General features: G+C 41.4%; 2 protein-coding genes across 2 annotated transcripts in view; one reads left to right on the plus strand and one right to left on the minus strand.

Annotated features, from left to right (window-relative positions):
• The window catches only part of Mrpl13 (mitochondrial ribosomal protein L13), a 31,416-nt gene extending 11,763 nt beyond the window's left edge, over positions 1–19,653 (minus strand). The window contains exons 1-5 of the mRNA XM_004661413.2: positions 19,532–19,653; positions 17,154–17,277; positions 9,206–9,299; positions 6,337–6,397; positions 229–315 (exon numbers count right to left, since the gene is read on the minus strand). Coding sequence (XP_004661470.2) covers positions 229–315; positions 6,337–6,397; positions 9,206–9,299; positions 17,154–17,277; positions 19,532–19,558 — 393 coding nt within the window. The 5' untranslated portion in view covers positions 19,559–19,653. The remainder of the gene's footprint in view (positions 1–228; positions 316–6,336; positions 6,398–9,205; positions 9,300–17,153; positions 17,278–19,531) is intronic.
• Positions 19,654–19,932: 279 nt separating this feature from the next.
• Positions 19,933–23,751, plus strand: part of LOC101606099 (MDM2 binding protein) — a 71,784-nt gene continuing 67,965 nt past the window's right edge. Inside the window, exons 1-2 of the mRNA XM_004661365.2 lie at positions 19,933–20,054; positions 20,954–21,034. Of these exons, the coding sequence (XP_004661422.2) occupies positions 19,937–20,054; positions 20,954–21,034 (199 nt within the window). The 5' untranslated portion in view covers positions 19,933–19,936. The remainder of the gene's footprint in view (positions 20,055–20,953; positions 21,035–23,751) is intronic.

The following is a 23,751-nucleotide window of genomic DNA, read 5'->3' on the forward strand; positions in this document are numbered from 1 at the left end:
ATGGGTTTAAGGCTACTCTGAGATGACATGGTGAACTCCAGGTCAGCCTGGGCTAGAGTGAGACCCTACCTTGAAAAAAAAAAGAGTAATGACCATCTCATGTGTTGGTATGTTATGTTTGTGTATTCACCTTACAACACAAAACTATGCAGGAAGTTGAGATACAATTAGTGAAAGTAAAGCTGGGGCTGGGATGTCAGGAAAAGCCTCAGCTGGGACACAACTCACCTCGTCGGGGAAGAGATGCAGCCTCTGCATCATGGTTCTTCTGTGCAGGGTTTTGGGCAGCATGCCATAAACAGCAAGCTTCACAATCTGAAAGACAGACAGACAGGCTTAATAAGAAAAAGAAAACAAACCAACTAGAGATGGTGATGAAAACCAGTGGCAAGATTGAACATGAAGACAGGACAGAAAGAGGCTTAAGTAAATTATGTGCAAACACCAGAAAGAAACTTTTATTCTTATTTTCTATAGGACCTACCTGTTTATTGAGAAAAAGACCAAAGGGAAAGATTAGAAATAACCTCTGCACGTGGTAACTTTAAACAACATAGAATTCTCTAAGCTTACACACGAACTTGCGACTGTCACAGCCATCTCGCACAGGTTAGAGCAGAGTGCAGGAAGCTAACCTCGTACTGTTTCCTCGAGGTAGAGGTCAGAAGGTTTCAATTCGTAAACTAAGCCTGACTATGGAGGTAATACACTGCCTGTTTACTCAAATGTATCAACTTCTGCTCTGGGTAACAGTTCCTGAAGATTATTACTTCTCTAGTAGTCAGTGTGTTATATCTTAAACCTTTACTTATTTAGAATTAGGCAGGGTCTTGCTCTAGCCCAGGCTGGCCTCGAATGCATGATGATCTTCCTACCCGAGTCTCCAGAGTGCTGGGATTGTAGACGTGAGCTGCCACACCCAGCCTTGTAATCCCATACTTGTGACCGGTGGAACAGCATCATCTTTCTAATCATTAGCGCTTTCTCATCTTGCAGATGAGATGAGAAAGTGATCAAGGGCCAAGAACACTGCAAATGTCCAGTATCTAACCAACACAGGCACTGGGATTCAAAGCAAGCGGTCTCCCTCCCGGGACCACACAGTGCACGCGGTTCCGCTTGTTTCTCTCCAGTACTCACAATGATGAAATCCCTTCCCTCTCTCACATTCATCCGCAAGATGGCAAACTAAATTTTCCATAACTTGCTTCATCCCTTTAGGGTTAGCCCAAATGCGATGCTGTGATTTGGTCAAGAAAAAGCCACACTGTACTGCCCGTGAGTCCCAAGCTCTAGGGGACCTCGATGTACATGTAAGTACACTGTGAGCTCCTCATGAAAGTACTCAGACAGACTTTCAGAGAACTAGAGTGATTTAAAAATATGTATCTGTCTATGTTTATCTGCAAGCAGAGGAAGACTACAGGCATAGCAGGTGCTCTCGCCACCGCGAACGAACTCCAGACACATGCACGACTTTGTGTATCTGGCTTTTCGTGGGCACTGGGGACTCAAACCCACGAAGTAATCTCCCTACCTCTGAAGTGGTTTATACCCCTGCATACTCCTATTTCTAGGGCTGTAACTTGATGCTAATGCCACACAACTAAAACACTGTGCACCAGAACACGGCTGCATCCTACAGAGGCCCCATTCCTCTCATTCTCTCCACTCAGACCACAAAGCGTCAGTATATACACAAGCTTGTGTCATATCACAGTTTACTATTATCTGGGTTAGTGCTGCGAAGACTTTATGGTCTGAGGACTTTATGTGAATAGAGATTATATTATTAAAATTAGAAGCAATTAAAATTTATTGCTTTATCCCACAAAGTCACATTTAACCTTAGAATTTTTATTAGTATATGCTAATCATATATAATAATGGGTTTCATCATGTCACTTTCATACATGTATGTAAAATGTGTTTTTATCACACTCACCTCCCTTTACCTTTTCTTGCTCTCTGACACCCAACCTCTTCATAAAATAACTAGTTCTCCTTTTACTATCATTGCTATGATTACCCAATGAGTTTCCCTAGGGCTCACAAGCCACAGAAATATGTAAATATTTAAGCAAATTATTATTTTTGTATATGAGCATGCGGTAGCTTGAATGCATGTCCTCCATAGTCTCAGGCATTTTATTAGGCCTGTCTCCAGCGGCCGGCTGGAGGAGGAGTTGCTGGGGTGAGCTGGTCTCCAGTCACAGGGCAGGCACAGTGGCCTGAGCTCGGCCAGGACCCCTGCTGCTTGCTGCAGACCTTGTGCTTGTTGCTTTTGGGTTGTGTGGCTGTCTGGTTGTTTTTCTCTCTGCATACATGTATGGAAGCAGCTTCTTCTGCCACTGAGGGAACTTCCCCCTAGACCTGTAGGCTTGAAATAAGCCCCTTCCTCCCCTAAACCGAGCCTGGTTTGGATGTTCATCCCGGCACTGTGATGCTGTCGACAGCATGTATCTATGCATGCTGCCAGGCATATATGCATGCGGAGGCCAGAAGTCAGTGTCTCTCCCTCACACTAGAATTTAGCAATGTGGCTAGATTAGCTAGCTAGCAAGCTCTACAGGGCCTTCTGTTTCCTCCCCAGCACAGAGATTATAGCTATGTGCTACAATGTCTGGCATTTATGCGCATGCCCGAGATCCAGACCCTGGCCCTGATGCTCACGCAGCAAGCACTTGACCACCGAGCCATCTCAGCCCCACAGGTCACAGTTTGAGTGAACAACTGCCACATTCTATAGTGGCTACCATATCTGACACTGCAGACAGAGTATTTCTATCATAGCAGGAACTTTCCTTGGACTGATGTAGGCATTAATGTTTAAATTTAGTTATGCTTTAAGCAGTAAGTAGAACTGGCATCATGTTTTCCGCATAAGTCACTGTGTCCCTGGATTATCATTCCAGCGGTAATTGAAGTGTACTCTTATCTGTACAGTCACATGGCACTTGGTTTTCATGGTCTCAGGAAATTCGGTCATCGTTAGGGATGGGGAAACGGTACAGAGGATAAAGTGCTTGCTGTTCAAGCACGAGGGCCAGAGCTCAGACCCCTCACATCTGTATCAATGCAGGTGGGCGTGACTGGAGGTGAAGACAGGGAATCACTGGGCAAGCTGGCTGGCCATACTCGCCACCAGTGAGCTCTGGTTTCAAGTGACAGACCCTGCCTCAGCAAAGTGGGGAGTAATTAAGGAAGACATCCTATGTCAAGGTCTGGCCTCTACGTGTGCCAACACAAATGCACACATGCATGCATGCCATACACATGCAAAAACATGTGCAGCAAAATATGCATGCAATTGCAGATTTATGGTTAAGTCTTAAGAAAATCACAAAGTAGCCGGGCGTGGTGGCGCATGTCTTTAATTCCAGCACTCGGGAGGCAGAGGTAGGAGGATCGCCGTGAGTTCAAGGCCACCCTGAGACTACAGAGTTAATTCCAGGTCAGCCTGGACCAGAGTGAGACCCTACCTCGAAAAACCAAAAAAAAAAAAAGAAAAAGAAAATCACAAAGTAACAAAGATAGAGTAAGGTATGGTTAAGTAACTGTTGGAGACCTGGAGACAGAAGTGAGCTCTGTTAGAAGAAAACACAAGAGCAGGGAGCTCTGAAAACCCCCCAAATCCATGACAGTGGGACACAGGACCTAAGACCAGGGAGGAAAAAACACCATCATTCAAATTAACATCTTCTATTTAGCTACAGTCTCCAACTGTAATATCAAATTTAATCCACATACCTTTGCAGTATTCCAAAGCTACATTAATAATCAGAAGGTTACGTTATACGACAAATTCTCTTGACAAGTCACACAACCAAACACTGATTAGAAAATTATGTCCCAAGGTACAGCCTACATTTTCAGACAAACATAGTGCTTAAAATGGAAATAAATCCACTCACCTCTTTCTTAAAAAGCTATACTAAGATTGATTTCTTTCTCTCTCTCTCTTTTTCTTTCTTTCTTTCTCTCCCTCTCCCTCCCTCCCCCCCCCCCCCCCCCGTCTCTCTCTCTCTCTTTCTCTTTCTTTCTGATTTTCCAAGGTAGGGTCTCACTCTAGCTCAGGCTGACCTGGAATTAGTCTCAGGGTGGCCTCAAACTCATGGCAATCCTCCTACCTCTGCCTCCTGAGTGCTGGGATTAAAGGCGTGTGCCACCATGTCGAGCATAAAAATTTACTAAGATTTCTTTACGAGGTAATGGAAATAGGTTTAACTGATATTTCCTAAGTTTTTTATCAAGTATTTTGAAATACATTTCAATTTTTGTCCATCAAAACTAGAATTAGAAGTATAAAACACACACACACACACACACACACACACACACACGCGCGACAATGGAACTCACTACTTTGCATACTAACTTCAAAATTAATTTATAGAATTCAAAGCAATTTTTACCAAATGCCAACTTAGTATTCAACAGTTGAACTATACTGCCTCCTAGTGTACAGTTACTTTACCTGAATAAAATACAAACTAATTTTTGAAACTTCTGAGCATATAGTCAACAGTCATACAAACTAGTTTTAAAAAAAGTGCAACAGAGCTGAGGAGACGTGATTCAGTGATTAAAGGTATTTGCTTGCAAATCTTGCTGATCCTGGTTCAATTCCCCAGCGCCCACTAGCACCTCTGAAAAGCCAGAAGCAAAGTGGCTCCTGTGTCTGTGATCCCAATGTGCCTGTGACAAATGGAGGCAGGGTAAGAAAAATCTGAAGCTTTTGGGTCAGCTTGATTGATGCTTGTTTGCAGTGGCAACAGATCCTGTCAACGGGGAGGTGGAAGAACAGACTTTTTGATGTGCACTGTGCATGCATTCACATAACAACCAAAACAAAAAACCTTCTCAAGTTTTTAAATTAAAACTTTAATTTAAGCCAGGCATGGGAGCACACACCTTTATCCCACCACTCAGGAGGCGGAGGTAGGAGGACTGCTGTGAGTTCGAAGCCAGCCTGGAACTACAGAGAGTGAGTTCCAAGTCAGCCTGGGACAGAATGAGACCCTACCTCAAAACAAAACACAACTACGATTTGTTGTAACAGTTATTGTATTTTGTGGGTGTTTGGATGTGGAATGTCTCCCATGGCCTCATGCATCTGAATGCTTGATCACCAGTTGGTGGCACTGTTTGGGAAGCTATGGAACCTTTAGGAGGCAGAGCCTTGCTGGAGGAAGCATGTCATTAGAAGCAGACCTTGAAGTGTGATGGTCCAGCCCTGTTAGGTGATCTTGTGATCGCTCTACTTCCTCCATGCTGATGTGGAGGTGCGGCTCTGCGGCTCTGGTTGTCTGCTCCTGACACGCTTTCTCTGCTATGATGGACACTTCCCCTCCCAACTAAGCTGAAATAAACCCTCTCCTTTCATAAACTGCTTCAGGTTGGGCATTTTTGTCCCAGCTATAAAAGAGTAACTGACACATACATATTATCATCGGTCCTTATAATTTTCATAAGCAAACTATAGGCAAATTAGTCCAACTGAACACAATGATCAGTGTTAACATAAATACAAGCTAGCTAGGAAAGAGAACAATAAGTACTTCCTAATTTAACACGATGTCTTCAAGACACGAACCAAAAACTGACAAACCTACGGAGAAAACAAATCTACAATTGAGATTTTCATAATTAGTAAATAAATGCCTTTCAGTGAAACCATAAACTAAGGAACATAGAACAAGTCATAAGAACATGGGGCTGGCATGCTGGGGAGATGGCCCAGTGGATAGTGTCAGCTGTGCAAGCATGGGTACCCCTGAAGTCAGAGTCTCAGAACCCACATAAAAGCTAGAGTCTATGGCGGTAGCAGGCATCAGTAACCCCAGCATGCCTATGGTGAGAAGGGTCAAAGAAACAGAGGAATCCGTGGGAACTTCCCAGGCCAGCATGGGGTTGGTGAACCAAGAGAAACCCTGCCTCAAACAAGTTGGAAGATGACTAGTGACATCCAAATGTTGTCCTTTAACCTCAAGACGCATGCCATGGCCCAGGTATGCCTGATACACACACAAGCACATACAGAAACTAGGGCTGGAGCAACACACTTAAGAAATATAAGTACATGCATCCATCTTACTCCCAAAGTATGTGTACAAACTCATCATATTGTAGGCCACTATGCAGGTGTCAAAGGATCAAAACGAGACGCATCAGAAATGCCTGACTGAGCGGAAACCCCAGTTGTTACCAGGAAACCAGAGAGCAAGTGATGATGAACACAGCATTCCTCATGTGCCATGGCCACAGTGCAGCCGTCAGCCGTGCTGGAGCCACGGTAGAAGACGGGGAGATGACAGACAAAACTGCTAGACTTACAGCCACCGGGTCCTTTTGGTGAAGCTGAGCAGCTGTGACTTGTCTAAATCCACCTGGGTAGCTGTGGAAACAAGCAAAGGGTCCTTACACTGATCATTCTCTAATAAGAAATTACTTTACCTAATTAAACTCTTTGGAAAATATGATGTTTATTAGTATCTGAAAAATTCAATAGTAACATGGTGGAATTCATTAACAGTTCTACATCTTAGAAAAAGTTCTGGGCATAACAGTATTTTCATATGGATTTTAAGTTATTAATTCACTTACTCACTTATTTATTCAGGGCAGTTTATCACTTGTTGATTAGCAGCAAACCTGAAAAGCTTAAGCTCCCAGTCAAGTCACATACACTGTACAATCTAGGATGGCGAGCTGGGGAAGGTGGTAGCAGAATGCTTGATTCTGATGCCAAGTTCATTCTTTTTGGTTTTTAAATAGCGGTTATGGCTCAGGATGGCCTTAAATTTGTTATGTTAGCTAGGCTGGCCTTGAACTTCTGGTTTTCCTCCCGTTACCTCCCACGTGCAGGGATTACAGGTGTGTGCTAACATGCCTGGCCAGTTCATTGTCAGCACAGGAAAGTAACCTGTTTTCTTAGTAAGCAGCTGGTTGCTAAGAGTTATGAGTATTTCATTGTGTTCAGATTACTATATGGATGCACACACACACACACACACACACACACAAACACATGAGAAAGAGGCATGGTACTGAAGTCAGCTTAGTAACCATATCCAGATGTGGAAACTAGGTTTCCCAGTGACTCCCAATGTAATAGTTAAGCATGCAATTTTACCTATAATTTTGTGTAATAAAAAGTGGCAGCTGCCCCATCTACTTCAAAAAGTCTGAGTCAAATGAGAAAATATGTGTGAAAAAAAAACTAAAGAAATTTAAAGCAAAGCAAATAGTACATGGATGAAAAGGTTTACTACCCCACACAGAAGAACACAATGTCAACAATTTTTAGGAAAAGAGAAAAAAATTAGGCCCTTGTACTAAAAACTCAGACTTACCTAACTATGATTCTTTTTATAATGTTCCCCAACCCCTACCAAAAACAAACAAACAAACAAAATCTAAAAACATTTTAAAGACAGTTGATGAAATCACATACGAGGAATAAAATTTAAAAAATTAAATTTTAAATTTTGCTGAGAAGAATAGCTTTCAAACTGATGTGATGTGTTTCATGTAGTTTCAATTTGAGGAAAAGAAATAGCTGTCTAGACTTTTATTCCTATATTCTTTCTCTCCATGGAAAAGTACTTTGCAATGTCTATGTTAAAGATTATCTTTCTATTTTTAACAGTGCGATGGCAACTTCTGAAGCATGACACCACTCACGCTGTCCTTCAGGAGTCTGGACTTCATTCTGAAGGATCTGGAAAGCTAATGCACATTTCTGGTGTTGGGGGGGAATGACTCGAGCCACGCAACGCTCAGTTGATTTTCACTAGTGAAATATCACTGCATTTCTTTCTCTATGATGATGAGAGGCCCTGAATGGAGTAAGGGAAAACTGCTGGAAATGTAGGGCATTGGAGATGCACAGATAAATGTGACAGAGCTTTTTCTCAAGAAAAATGATGGTGCAGATTCTTTGGGAGGGCCAGTAATAAGCTGTATTATGAAATTTGTTATTACCTTTCAGATGAGTTGGATCAGGGGTTCAAGATCAGCGTCAGCTGACTAGAAAAAAAGAATCAAGCCAACCAAATAGCAAAAAAGTCCCCGCCCCAAAGAAAAGGTAAAGTGGAAAAAAAATCTTACTTTTATGCAAATGAAAATCAAAATATGCCTATCAAAATTGGAAGACCTAATTGCTATTGTCTTTGTTTTCTGAGATAGGCTCTCGCTCCAGCTCAGGCTGATTTGGTCACTATGCAAACTCAGGCTAGCCTCAAACTCACAGAGATCCTCCTACCTCAACCTTTTAAATATTGGGATTAAAGGCCTGTGCCTGTAAGGTCATTACACAGATACTATCTACAGTAGTAAGGTGATACTAGGTAATGTCTGCCAAAAGACCTGAAAATGGTCATTTCTTTGATCCTGAAATTCATTTTCCTTTCCAGAGATATATTTATTTTCCACAGACTTATTTTATAAATGACTGTATGTTTTTAAAAGCTAATGCATAAAGATGTTTTCTGGCTAGGAAGGCAGTAAACTCTATGAACTACGTAAGTGATAAGGTCTTAAAGAAAAGTTCAGAAGTTCAGTTACAAACACTGAGAGATGGAGGACAGAGTCCCAGTGTCCAGGAGAGCGAGCAGAACACAGCCACAGTGCATTTACATGAGAGATAGTCAGGGCTGGGGGATGGCTCAGTGGATGACATCTGAAATTACTACTTGCTGTGTAAGCCTGAGGACTGAAGTTTAGATCCCCAGCATCCAAATAAATGCTGGGTGAGCCTGGCAGCCTGCTGGGGCGGGGGGGGGGGGGGGTGGAAAGCCCCAGGGGCAATCTGGCTAGCTGCTCTGAATCAGCAAGATCTGGTTTCAAGTGACAGACTCTGCTTCAATAAATAATGTGGAGAGCTACTGAGGAAGATACCTGGCACCAACCTCTGGGCTCCACATACATGGGCAGACAAGTGTGCCCACACACATGAACACACACATATGCATACACACCATACACAAAACACATGCAGGAAAAAAGGAAAGAAATCCTTGTGAAAATACTATCAAGTAATCCATAGTATTTAGTTTGTGCTTTTATTGAGTAAATTATATATTGTAACATAAGTAAAATTAGTGTTTTCTTAAATGCCAAATATTTAAAGTACCATTTTTCCTTTTAAACAAGAGCAATACTATGATTAAGGTAATACATGTAAAGTATCTACTTTCCTTACCCAGTATGTGAGGAGTATACTTTTTGTTCCCATTTGTTTCCAGAAAATGCAATGTGTCTTGTGTTCATTATGACAACATGATCTCCACAGTCACCTAGAATTAAAAAGACAGAAAGATTTAATATAAAAAAATCAAAGCCTTAAGAAAAAGTGGCCTTGGTTATTTATAAAGTTGCCAAAGAACAAATAATACAGGAAAAGATAAAAGTTAGCATGCAACAGAAAAAATTCCTTGGAACAGACGTCTGTTACTTTTTATATAACACCTAAGAATCCAGAGTTGGCTGGTCATTTGGAAAATCTCCACATTGGAAGAAAAATCAATAAAGATGACAATAACCACAATGTATCCTTTAAAGGCCAACTACAATTGCTCCTCTTATTCTTCCCATTAATAATTTACTAAAGAGTTTAGATTGAAACACTTATATTACATTTACCTTTATATAGCTGATACAAATTAACGGAGAGAAAATGAAAACAGTATGTACATAAAAGTAAAAAAGTATGCTTCAACAATAGGAAAATTTGAAACAAATGTGAAACATTACAATTGATTATTATTCTTTTCAATATTAGAGAACAATAGGGCACTATGATTTAATGTTTAACTACTGCCACGAGACATTTTCTAACCACATTTAATTAGCTATATTAAACTGCCACACTCAACTATATCTACAACCATATGTGATAGGACAGATGTCTTGAAAATCAAAATAAGTGTACTAAGCTAATTTTCTAGTGAAAAGACCCTTGAGTTTGACCATTCATCTATAAACAAACTAAAAAGCCATGATGAAGGTTTTCACATGAACAAAAATCAAGAAATGTGGAACCTTTAATGGCCATTCTACCAGTAAAAGAAAATCTTCAAACATTCTAGAGGCTCATTTAAGAAAACAGTCATTAAAATAAGGATCAATTATTACATTGTTACAAACTCTAAAAATACATGATGAAATTCAATGCAAAGATGGAATGTGAACAGCAGAATTTTCAGAGGCAAGGATTAAGATTCACTCCAGAAGTGAAAAGAACACAGAGGGGAGAAGACCCAGACAGCAAGTCTGACAGGAGTTGGTTAATGACATGACAGAAGTTCCCAAAGACACAGGTGCACTGCTAACGCAGTTGAGCAAATGAAGCAGAAAAGCGAATAGTGAGGGAAGAAAACACCCAGAATGCCCAGGCAGCGCTGCAGCCCTTGGCTCTCACCACTCGCGGCAGCTGAAGAAGCCGAGGCCTGCGGGACTGACTGACGGCCCGCGCACTCACTAAGCCGCCTTGCACTGCGCGGCACCTGCCTGAAGGAAAATGGAATACTCCAGCTTTTCACTAAGGGTGAATTTATTTTTAATTTTTTTCAAGCTTTAAATATGGGCAAAACATCTAGTCACTCAAAAAAAAAAAAAACAAACCATTTGTACAAAGGCTCATTCAAGGGGTTAAATACAACACCATGGATCAGATAAAAATCATATTCTAAGTCTGATATAACCACCTTTTGTGGCAAAATTATTCTCCCTAAGTAAACTATGCCAAATCTCTTTTGCCTTCAAAACACTTTCTGACTAATTCTAAATAAAACTCATCAGCACAGGCTGGGGAGATGGCTCAGGAGGTAAGGTGCTTGCTATGTAAGAATAAGGAGCTGCCGGGCGTGGTGGTGCACGCCTTTAATCCCAGCACTTGGGAGGCGGAGGTAGGAGGATCGCCGTGAGTTCGAGGCCACCCTGAGACTCCACAGTGAATTCCTACCTCGAAAAACCAAAAATAAATAAATAAATAAAAATAAAAGAATGAGGAGTTGAGTTTGATCCCAGGAACCCATGTTGCTAAGCTTGTCATCATACTCAGGAGGAAGAGAGAGCAGCACCCCGGGGCCAGCTCACCTTGAGTTGCAGGCCTGTAAGAGACCCTGCCTCAACAACAAAACAGACAGACAGCTGGTTTCTGAGATTATCCTCTGGCCTCCACAGGCATACACATATACGTCCACACCATACACACCAACACACACAAACTAATCAGCAGTTAATTGTTTACCTGAACTACATATTAACACAAAAGACATTACTGAGAAAGGCTACAACCCGTGTGATAGTATAATTGTTTCTGTCTAAATTTCTCTGGTAATTAAATATACATTTCCCTGTAAAATTTTTAATTAAAATTTATATTTTGTGCACATGTACCAAAAATAAATAAATCAGTTTCACTGATCAAGAGATGGTTCAAAATAATTTTAAAAATAAGCTTTAAAGAGTAATTTTTTGAAATAGGAGTTATGACTTTTTTCACAAAAAAATTCATCTTAGATTTTTTATTTGATTTGATTTCTTTGTGAAGTATGAGGTACTTATTTTTTTGTTTTTGTTCTATTGAATATTTTATTATTTATTTATAAGAAAGAGGAAGAGGCAGAGAAAGAGAAAGACAGAGAGGGAGGGAGGGGCAGGGGGGAGGAGAGGCCAAATGGGCATGCCAGGAGGATCTCTAGCCGCTGCAAACAAACTCCAAACACTTGTTCCACCTTGTGCACCTGGCTTTACATGGGTCCTGGGGAACTGAACCTGGCTTCACAGACAAGAACTTTAACTGCTAAGCCATCTCTCCAGCCTGGTTTTGTTCTTCTCAGACACAGTTTTACTCATGTAGCCCTGGCTGGCTCTACATAAACCAGGTTGGCCTTTAACTTAGTGATCCCTCTGCCTCTGCCTCCTGAGTGCTGGATTATAGGTATTTGTCAACACCTGGGTTTAGAGGTTAAGTAAATTCTAACTAATTTAGTTCAAGTGAAGTCTCAGAAGCTTTATGTCAGGGAACTAAAGGTTTCATTATAGGCTATACTACTGGGGTATTTCTCAGTGTCTTGACCCATTTTCTTTCCTAAGCCAGAATTAATCATTCTTTTAATTGAAAAAAGGGGGAGTAACCTTTATTCGGTATCTTTTATGTGTAAAGCATTAAGCTGGGCATTTTGTATCCTTTTTATAAATTCTATTTTATTTTTTGGTGGTGCTGGGGGTTGGGTTTCAGGCCTCACACACGTCAGTCAAATGCTCTACCAGTGAGCTTCATCTCAACCCTATGCAATGTGCTTTCATTCTAACACTGCCAGGCTACAACTATCTAACCAGGGTTCTTTATGTTCCCTGACACTTTTCCTTTTTAAATGAGCAAACTGGATCTAAAGTTAAACGCCTGAGCTGACAAATCCAACTGCAATGCATCACATATAATCCCTGTCCTCTTAACTAGAACCCAGATGATGGGGGGAAGGACCACTGGAAGCAACACTCGCTCTCCTGCTGATCACATACCATGTGCTTCTCAGTTCTGGAATGTCAGAAATCCTTCCCACCATATTGCTTCTAGGTTAGTTATCTGCCACCTCTGTACTTCACATAGAGCACTTTTTAGGTAGGCATTTAGGGGTACTTAACGGGTCCTACACACAGTTTAAAGCAACAATTTCTAACTTACCAGCTTTTTTTCCACACAACTGCATGTACTAGGCAAGCCACCTACTTGTTTATTCCTGAGTATTATCCCATCCCATAACTATTATCAACACACACAGAGACAGACAGACAGACAGACAGACACACACACACTTACTTACTTTCAAGTGAGTATGCACACACAACATAACAAAAATATAAGTGGTTCAAATGTCACATGTATTACTGACATCATTGGTCAACTTTACAGTCATTCCCAGAAGTATGACCATTTGTAATATTATTTTCCTAGAAAACATAAGCAGTGATTATGAATAACTAATATATGCTTACTAAATTAAGTATCAGAAATAAAATTTTAAAGCAAGGTATATATAAATACTGAAAAATGCTTACAATTAAAATTTGACTTTAGTGACATCTTGTGGTCATGATCATGAGAAGTTTTGCTGATGTAAGTCATTAATGCAGTGAGACAAAAATGAAGTTTAATTTTAAAAAAAGGAAATTTCTTGGTGGTATAGCAGGGTCATTAGGCAGTCTATTTCCAGTTGTTTGAGAAACCTCTATGCGGATTTCCATGATGGGGTACTAGTCTGAATAGGGTTCCTTTTCCCCTTCACCCATGCCATTTTGACTGGGGTGAGATGGTGTAAGAAAATGTTTTAATTTGCATCTCCCTGATGGCTAGGGATGCTGAACAGTTTTTAAAATATTTACTGAGGCAGGGCGTGGTGGCGCACGCCTTTAATTCCAGCACTCGGGAGGCAGAGGTAGGAGGATTGCTGTGTGTTTGAGGCCACCCTGAGACTACACAGTGAATTCCAGGTCAGCCTGGGATACAGTGAGACCCTACCTCGGAAAACCAAAAAAAAAAAAAATATATATATATATATATATTTTTTTTTTTTTACTGGCCATTTGTTTCTTTTGCATGATCATGTTTATTGCTGCCCTGTTATTAATAGCTAGGAAATGGAACCAGCCTAAATGCCAATCTACAGACGAATGGAGAGTAAAAATGTAGGAGACAATGGAGGCATCGAGGCTGGGCCATCAGGCTTGGCAAGTAAATGCTTCAACCAGCCCAAGAAGGAGAACTTTACCTGAGGAGACTATTGGTATGCTTGGAGACAGAAATTAGGTGACTACTAATTTCATACTCCCTCCAAGTTTTTATCATTTGTATCTACAGAGTCTAAGAGATCTTGCTGACTATTTCTTGATGTCATTAAGCAGGGTGTAAGTGTCAATGGCTAAAAAGTATATGGAAATGGGATGAGGAATTTCCTAAATGAGGAAGGAAGACCCTAGGTCGGGTCCCAGTTCTACAGTTGTGTAGTTGAACGACAGTGAAAACATCACTATTCTTCTGATTTTAAATTTCTCATCTCTCAGTGAGGTAGCTAAGTAAAAAGTCCTAAGAAATTAAACAAATTCTAAGACATGGTAATCCTATGAATATGCATTCTTCTGATCTGCCAAAAGTAGACACTTCTTATCAGTGAAAGTATAAATCTGTTCATCACCTATTTTACTTTCAAAATGTAGCTGATACCATCATTAACGGATTTGATATTTGCCTAAATGTTAAAGTTTGCATTGCCAGATGCACGCATTCTCAGCGGAGGCTAAAGAAGCAGCGCTCTCCCTTTCTTTTTCATTTCTACTGTAAACAAGTGTCATCTGGCACTTAAGCACGGGCGTAATGTTCTAAGAGAAAGAAGGCTGTGATGTGCTTTAGGGAGATCATGTGTTAGATAAGCTGACTTCACAGCTGAATTACAAAGCTGTAGATGGAGAGTTTAATGTTAAAGAATCAACTCTATCTGTCTGTAAGTCTATTTTTTCCCCCAAGACAGGGTCTCACTCTGCCTCAGGCTGACCAGGAATTCACTATGTAGTCTCAGGGAAGCCTTGAACTCGCAGTGATCCTCCTACCTCTGCCTCCTGAGTGCTGAGATTAAAGGCATGCACCACCATGCCCGGCTCAGTCTGTCTATTTTTTAAAGGTCTTTAGACAGAAGTCAACATAAATATGGTTACATATTGCCTGGCTAATAAAAATGTTATGCTGAGATCCAGGGAACTTTAACCTGTATTTTCCCTAAAAGCAATGTTCGGTATTCATTAGTCCAGTGCTCATGGTGACCTGAGGGAATATAACTTCCAGGAATACCAAGAGTTGACTCTATTTATAAAACATTTGCTGCAAAGTTTCATGGCATGAACTATTTCTGATAACCATGGGCCACATACTGTACTAGGTGCTTGAAATGGCAAAGTCTTTAGATCCGTATTCAACATGTAAAGCTCAGAGCTATTCCAGTATCATACTGCAATGCTCATAAGGTGGAGAAGAAAAAGAACAGCAAGAACTGGGCGTGGTGGCACATGCCTTTAATACCAGCACTCGGGAGGCAGAGGTAGGAGGATCGCCATGAGTTCGAGGCCACCCTGAGACTACATAGTGAATTCCAGGTCAGCCTGGGCTAGAGTGAGACCCTACCTCGAAAACCAAAAAAAAAAAAAAAAAAAAAAAAAAAAAAAAAAAAATTAAAAAGAACAGCAAGGATGGCAAGTAAGGAGAATTATAAAGCCTTGTACTTGCTCAAATCCAATCATCTGAAATACACTTCCTCTACCTCCATGGATCCCTAAATCTCACAGCACATATGGAAAACCCCATGCTGACAGTATTTTGTATTTGTCAATGCAATCATACAATAAACATTCCTTATGTTCCAACAGTGTGTGAAACACCACTACAGGTACTGGGGCTTCTGTTGCTAACGAAACATCAAAGTTCCTATCTTTTTGAAACTCAGTGTAGTAAAAAAGAAAGATGACAAATGCTTTTACGTTAGTGGATGTTATTTTTTAAAAAATGGCAAAGTAAAACTAAAGAAAGATTTAGAGAGTAAAAGGATGAGCAGACAGAGGAATCAGGGAGGCCTTGCTCCTTGCTCAGAATACAAATGACTGAGCAGAAATCTAAATGATACAAAGGAATAAATCACTAAGATATCAAGGAAAGAATGTCCAGGCAGAGAGAGCAGTATGTGACAAGACCCTAAGGTAACAAGGTGCTTGTTGGGGAATGGAAGGGTGCAGAGGCAGGTGTAAGAGACCCGCTCAGGGCACAGAGGTAGAGAATCAAGCTACAGGAGTATGAGGGCCACACGAGCAGGTCCTTGCAGGGCGCTGGCAACTTTCTTTTCGAGGTAGGGACTTACTCTGGCCCAGGATGACCTGGATGCACTATTCTCAGGGTGACCTTAAACTCACGGCAATCCTCTACCTCTGCCTCCCAAGTGCTGGGATTAAAGGTGTGTGCCACCACGCCCGGCAAGAACTTTTGACTTTTACTCTGGCATCTGGATACTGAGGCAAAAGGAAGGAAGGAAGGAGGGAAGGAGGGAAGGAAGGAATGAACAAACAAACAAACACTACAGGGCTGGGATAAAGTGCATAAAGTGCTTGCAAATGCCTGAGTTTGGGTCCCCAGAAGCCACGTTAAAAAAAAAGCAGACGTTGTTGAGGGCATCTGTAATCCCAATATGCCCGCAGGAAAGAATGGAGGTGGAGATAAGGGGACCCCATGGATGCTCATAGGCCAGCTGGCCTGGCAAATGCAGCACAGGTTGACAAGAGACCCTGCCTCAAACAAGGTGAAAGGTGAGGACTCACACCCAAAGTTGTACTCACTCCACATTGTGGCATCTATGATCTCACACTAACACACATGAACATGTACACAAACATCATACACACATATACAGACAACCCCCAGCAACATGCTGAATATATACAGGTACTGACTTTATCATTACCTTTATCATCCTGATGTTTTAAAAATATACATGTGTATGTATATGTCCTTTTGTACATTTAATACATCTCAGAGTAATTAGTTAAATAAAATGGGATCTAGTGCTGCTGATGGGTGAAACAATGAGGACTGAGACCTGACGACTGGATGTGGCGGTGAAATACTTTAGCAAATTAAGGCCAATCAAACTGCACAAGCAGAGCGATTCTAGAATAAAAAAATAATTTTTCTGTTTTAGAAAGATTCCGAAAGAGTAAACCTCTTAATTTAAAACAGTGAAAAGTCACCTTCCAGGCCTAACCAGCTCTCTACATTTTCCCAAGAAAAGGATTTTTAGAAAGCTAGTCAGGATTAAAAATTCCCTACTCACATGCACACAACATGTGTACACAAGCGGATACCTAACTCATAATGTACGTCAGGACGCTTCTGGGAGTGAAAGGAAGGGCAATGGCAATTTTTGATTGGTAATGCCATAAAATGGGGTTCTGTGAGGAAAAATCGTCCATATGGGTTTTCCACCGGCAAGCCAAATTCAACCTAAAGTGCGCACGTGCACGTGCACACACGGTCCTTAAACACAGGCCAGTCAAACTTCATAACGTTCCCATTCTCTGGTTGCTAATTGCAGGTCCAGGATGATACTCACTCAACTGGTGGTACACTGGTTTATGTAACCCTTGAAGTTTTACTGATGCCATAGCAGCAAGCTTGCCAGGAGGCTGCATCTTCCCATCCAAAAGATACCACATTCGAGCAAAAGTGGCCCATTGCTTGAAAACAAAGAAAAAGTTGATTAAATAGAAATAATAAATAAATTTTACAATACACCATCACAAGTATTCTACAGTTAATGTCAATGACTACCTTGAAAAACAGAATTATCACTAAACTTTTATTTTCATTTCTAGAAAAGGGAAGAAAGTATTTTCTCATTACTATATTGAGATTAGTAAGGGACACTATACTGAAATCTGAGTGATTAATGAGAAACTGAAGAGTCAGTTATAGGAGAGAGCTGGAAAAGTACAGCTAAACATTAACCTATTTTAAAAACTATTTTATTTTTATTTATTTATTTGAGGGGGGTGGGCTTGCCAGTGCCTCCAGCCACTGCAAACGAACTCCAGATGCATGTGGCTCCTTGTGCATCTGGCTTATGTGGATCCTGGGGAGTTGAACCTGGGTCCTTTGGCTTTGCAGGCAAGTGGTTTAACTGCTAAGCCATCTCTCCAGCCCTAACCTATTTACTTTTTACAGTACTGAGGACTGAATCCAGAGTCTCTCACATCCTAGGCAAGCACTCTGCCATTGAGCTACCTCTTTTGCTCCTCTTTTATGCCTTTATTTTGAGACAGGCTGGCCCTGAATTCAGTCTGTAACCCTGGCAAGCCTTGAGCTTAGGATCCTTCTGCCTCAGCCTCCAGAGCAGCTGGCATTATAGCACTTTCATACCCTGTTACATTATCTCAGACATGGATCACTGTTTCATCAGTTACTCATCAACATCTTCAAATTTAAAAAATCCCATCTACCCCAGAGAGAACTCAAAAGGTGCTTTCATTATACATAAACACAAGAGGTTATATGCAAGGAAAAAATACAGTTCATCTAGTACTTTCATTTTATTTACCACAAACTTCAAAGTAGACTAGATGTAAGCAAAAAAAAAAAAAAAGTTTCCTCAAGCCAATGCAAATTAGCATTTTAATATTTTAGTGGAAAAAAATCTTTGGTAAATAATACAAATGTTGTCACAATGTCAAACTGCTGTCACAGTTTTATAGTGTTTTATTTCATTTCCTGTTTTACAGATAGATAACACACCATGGAAGGAACCACATTTGGAGGAATCATACTTCAAGTGGCACTGAGCTAGAAGGAATCTTGAATTGTATCCACCATTAATTTCTATTTTTCCATCTGAAACTTGCTTTAACTTCAACCTTCCCTGCATAACAGCATTCAAGTTGTCCAGACTAAAAAAAATCTCAAAATAATCATTTCTTCTTTTGCCCACATTCAATCCTTTAAAAAACACTATTGGCTCCAGTTTCAAAACCAGACCATGTTTCAACACTTCAGTGTGAATAGCAAGACCTATGCAGAGACCTTTTTAAAAAAAAAAAAAAAATTTAAATTTGTCACAGCCTTCAACCCGACTATCCCTTTGTCCTTCACAGACCCCCATCTCTGAAGCCTATTTTCCCAACATCCAGGGTCCTCCTTTGAACAACTAAGTAAGATCATGTTACTTCTTAGTTCGAAAGCCTTCAACTAGGCTGGAGAGATGACTCAGTGGTTAAAAGCACTTGTTTGCAAAGCCTTCCCAACTGTGTTCAACTCCTCAGTACCCACATAAACCCAGAAGTACAAAGTGGCATGGCACATGCACCTGGAGTTTCTTTGCAATTGCAAGAGGTTCTGGCATGACTTTTTTTTTCTCTCTCTCTCTCTGTACTTGAAAATTAATATATAAATGATATTTATTAATAAAAAAAACTTCAACTGTTTCGTTTCATTTCATTTTGAGACAGGGTCTCACGTAACTCAGGCTGGACTCAAATTCGCTATGTATCAGAGGACGACCTTGAACTTCTGATCCCCATGCCTCTACTTCCCAAATGCTGGAAGTACAGACAATAAGACACCACGCTCGCTCTATGCGTTGCTGGGGATCCAACTTCGGGCCCGTTAAGCAAGCCCTCTTACCAACCGAGCCAGACGCTCAACACCAACCTCCTCCCCATTTACACAGCACAAAGAAACCTCCTCTAATGTGATTCACCTCATTACCTCTCCGACCTTCTCTCCCAACAGTCTCCCCCCGGGTGGGGTGGGGGAGACATGGAAATCTGCGGACTGAAATAGGAGGGGGGAGGTACCAGAACAGATAGGACGTGGTGGCCACACTCACGACCCTCCGGCCGCGGGTGTCAGCTCCGAAATGGAAAGCCGTCGGAACCGGAGTTCTCCTTCCGGCCAGTGTAGGGACCCGCCATCGAGCCACAAGAGTGCAAAGCTCACCTGGGACGCCCTAGAGAAACTCGCCATGCTCGGCCGCCAGCCCAGGAAGTTCCTTCTGCCCGCAGCAGTCGAGCCGGGCCACCAGCATGAGGAGTCCGGCGGGAAACGCAGACAACCCCAGCCTCACAGTTCCGACCCGGGATCAAACACGCACCTACCTCTCCTCTTTCGTTGGGTCCTCGGCACTCTTCTCTAGTTTGCAAGTTCGAACTCAAAGGAGGAAAGCATGCAGTTTTCGAGAGAATAATTTCCGAGGATAACTACCGGAAAATCGACGGGAGTAAGTGTGTGTGTGTGTGTGGGGGGGGGGGACACAATTTCCAGCCGACCTAAGCGGAAGGGCACCGGAAGTGCTCCCAGCGCGCGGCTGTTTTGAGATGCGGAGCTGGGGCGGGAGCTGAGAAAATGGATCGGTACCTGCTGCTGGTGACCTGGGGGGAAGGAAGGCTGCCGTCGGCGGCCGGCGGGGAGGCCGAGCCTGGGTCCGTGATGTCGGCCGCTGAGGGCACCGAAAGGCGGCCGAGTAAGCCCTGGGCTGAGAAAAGGCGGGAATGGCTTGCCGGGAAGAGATAAAAGTTGGTGTTGGTGATCAGGCTCGCTGGGGGAGGAACGTAGATCCAGTCGTCTAGGAAGATGTAACTGCCTGAGTTAGATTTAATAAGGGCTGAAAAATGCCATCTTTATGTGGGGTGGGGGGGAATGCGTGTAAGTTTGTGGATGCAAGACCCATCCCGTCGCCCAAAAGTTTTTGTCGCTGTGAAAATTTAAGTGGTTGAATCCCTTGAACCTTCATCATGGAATTTCTGCTCTTTGCAAACGGGTGCATTGAAAAAAAACATTTGGGTCTCCTTTTCCTGCAGGTAATTTAGGAAGAAGAGACATGTCGCATAAAGACAGGTTTTTTTTTTTCCTTCGAGGTAGAGTATCTATCACTCTAGCCCAGGCTGACCTGGAATTCACTATGGAGTCTCAGGGTGGCCTTGTACTCACAACGATCCTCCTACCTCTACCTCCCGAGTGCTGGGATTAAAGGCATGTGCCACCACACCCGGCTTTTTTTTTTAATTTATTTTTATTTTTTTAAATGATACATTCTAAACGACTTTTACTGCTTGTCATTGTACTACTTACTGTCCTTTCTAGTCTGTATTGTATTTTACTTGTTTTGATCAAGCAGGCATTTTGAGCAGAAAATGTGGTCCTCAGGAGGGAATTTCTGCTAACAGTGTGGCATATACAAAAGGAGCCTTTCGTATTTTCTCAGCTAGCTCAGATTCAATATATGGAAACTTGACGGGTGTCTTGAACAGCATCTATTCTATGTGTAACAGACGTCTTGAGAGAGTGCTTTAATGTTGAAATGAAAGCCGTCCTCCATGAAGTAACTAGAGCGCATTGATCATGTGCCTTTTACTCTTACAGACTTCATGGCAGCTAATATTTATCACCTCCTCAAGACAAGCATTAGTGCTTCCATCAATCCAGAGGATAGTACATTCCCTGGTAAGTGCAACATAAACCCCTCTTTTTTTTTTCTGGCTCAGCATTTTACTGGAAATTAATTTGGTCATTTAGAAGTACAAGTGATACTTGACTTTGAACAAGGCAGTGGACTATGAAACATACTTAAGGGAATACAAAACTGAAAGACAGCTATTCCTTACTATTGTTTGAATGTTAAAATGCTGTATAAAATAAATAAAATAAAATAAAATAAATGCTGCGGCTGGAGAGATGGCTTAGCAGTTAAGGTGTTTGCCTGTTAAGTCTAAAGACTCAATTTTGATTCCCCCAAGCCCATGTAAGCCAGATGCACATGGTGGTTCATGCATCTGGAGTTTGTAGTGGCTGGAGGCCCTGGCACACCCATTCTCTTTCTCTAATAAAAATAAAATATTTTTTAAAAGTTGTTCTTGAGCCTGGCTAGCTGGCTCAGTGGTTAAGTTGCTTTCCTGCAGAGACTAACAACTTTGTAATTCCCCAGTATCCACGTAAAACCAGATGGACAAAGTAGTCCATGCATCTGGGGTTCACGTGTAGATGTCGGAGGCCCTTGTGTGTCCATTCTCTGTCTCTGTCCCTCTTCTCTCTATCTCTCTCTGCTTGCAAATAAATAAATAAAAATATTTAAAAATATTCTGGCTTTTCAAGTTTAGCTTTATTCTCTTTATGAAAAATTTTACCTGTTTTTAGGTATATAGAATAGGTTACTGTGACATTGTGAGGATGTTGTCCTAAATGAGAAAATATTGTTAATGCAGCCCCACACTAACTTGCTTATCATTTGTTATTTTTTTCTATCCTCTCACTGATTTTCTTAAAAGAAGCTCATAACTGGTCAATATAATGGTCTTTTCTCAGTTCTTATCTGCTATGACTTTTTGTTCCTTGAGGCATGGTCTTTCTCTAGCCCAGGCTGACCTGTAGTTCAGTCTGTAACTTAGGCTGACCTTGAACTCACTGATCCTCCTACTTCAGCCACTTTAGTGCCTGGACCACAGGCTTTAGCCACTGTCAAGCTGCTTACTTTGGCTTTTTGAAGTACTTCACTTTTTTTTTTTTTTTTAAATCTTCCTTTAGCTTCTCTTGGTGTTTTACAAATGTACTTTAATCATTATCTTCTCTTTACTTCCTTTTCTTGGCTTCTGTCTGATAATGTTCCTGAATGGGAATGTAGGCATAGAACAAGTCCGGGAAGCTGAGGGAATTTCTTTAAATGCCCCAAGAGTGTTCTCATTTTGCTAGCTTGGGAATTTTCTGGACCTGCTCCTTCCTCCTTCATTAAAGTAGCTCCAGTCTTAGTCACAACTGTCACCAATGGGAGATTATTTCTAATGCATATGTGCTGCCCTAGCCTGTTTCCAAGGTCCAGGAGTACTCTCAATTTTTTTTATTTTTTTATTTTTATTTTTTGGTTTTTCGAGATACAGTCTCACTCTAGCCCAGGCTGACCTGGAATTCACTATAGAGTCTCAGAGTGGCCTCGAACTCACAGCAATCCTCCTACCTCTGTCTCCCGAGTGCTGGGATTAAAGGCATGAGCCACCATGCCTGGCTTACTCAATTTTTGAAGATGGTGTAATTTGAAATTTTTTCTTTTCTTGGTGTTTGAAATATATATGTAAATGACGTCTTGAGAACATTCCAGAAGTTCTCATGGAAGGATTCACTCTACTTGCGAGGCCAGAAGTTTCTTATAAGGCATTCCTTGTTTTGCATAGTAACTGATCACGATATAGGATTTGTGGACTGAGATGCTAGGAGTGAGGTTTTGCTTTATGTAATTATAGTTAATTAATATGTAATAGCTGAAATTTGTTGAGCCTTGTTCAAATGGTGTATTTAAACTATGGCAACAGGAATGCATGCGTATCAGAATGAGGCCCATATACAGGGCCAGTTGCCCATGTTGAATTTCCTCCATGTAGAATTATTGCTTTTAGTGATATGGTAAGTCTGAGGAGCTAGAAGTATCATTTGATGGTAGTTGGATAAGGTTAGACAGGTAGACATAGCTCTTATAGTGCCAGGATGTTCAAACTTGAGCCTAGGTTTAGTCTGCAGTTATTTAAGCCTATAGTGGAGGAAGGGACATGATCAGACTTGCTTTTGAGGTGGTTTAGTTTTAGTGGGCACATTAGAGAAAATTGTAGCTGTTGAGGTTGATGTAGAGGAAAAGCTAAAGAGGAGAGGCAAGAGATGGTGTGGAGGAAATGAATAGCTTGGAAGGCAAGTGCAGAGAATTCACCTGACAGTGTTAAGCTGGCTTGGTTTAGGAGGAAGGAATCATGCATGGAATTGGGACTCTGACTTGGATAACTGTGATGCTGGCATTTAATAAAATAGAAGCAGGTTTGTAAGAACTATGGCGTTCTGTTTGGAACATGTGAATAGTTGTTTTGTAAGACATAAAAGTGAACTATTTTGTACAAGATGTCTGAATTTCTAGATCTCAGGATACAGGAGATCTAGAATGATCTGGATGAGGGATCCAGATGATGGAATTGTCTGTGCGTAAATATCAGTGGACGCCATGTGACAGATGAGGTTGCTCATGGATGGTGAGAAGAGCCAAACATCTGAAACAGTCCCAGCGTTTAACTGAACATAGGTTTTGAAAAGGCTAAGAAAAGGCAGCCAGAACAATTGGTACCACAGAGCCCGGTATTAAGTAGCCAAAAAGGTTATCTCTGAGTTTTCTATTTCTCCTATACTGAGAG

The sequence above is a fragment of the Jaculus jaculus genome, chromosome 2 (genome assembly GCF_020740685.1).
Source record: "Jaculus jaculus isolate mJacJac1 chromosome 2, mJacJac1.mat.Y.cur, whole genome shotgun sequence".
In the NCBI taxonomy this organism is placed as follows: domain Eukaryota; kingdom Metazoa; phylum Chordata; class Mammalia; order Rodentia; family Dipodidae; genus Jaculus; species Jaculus jaculus.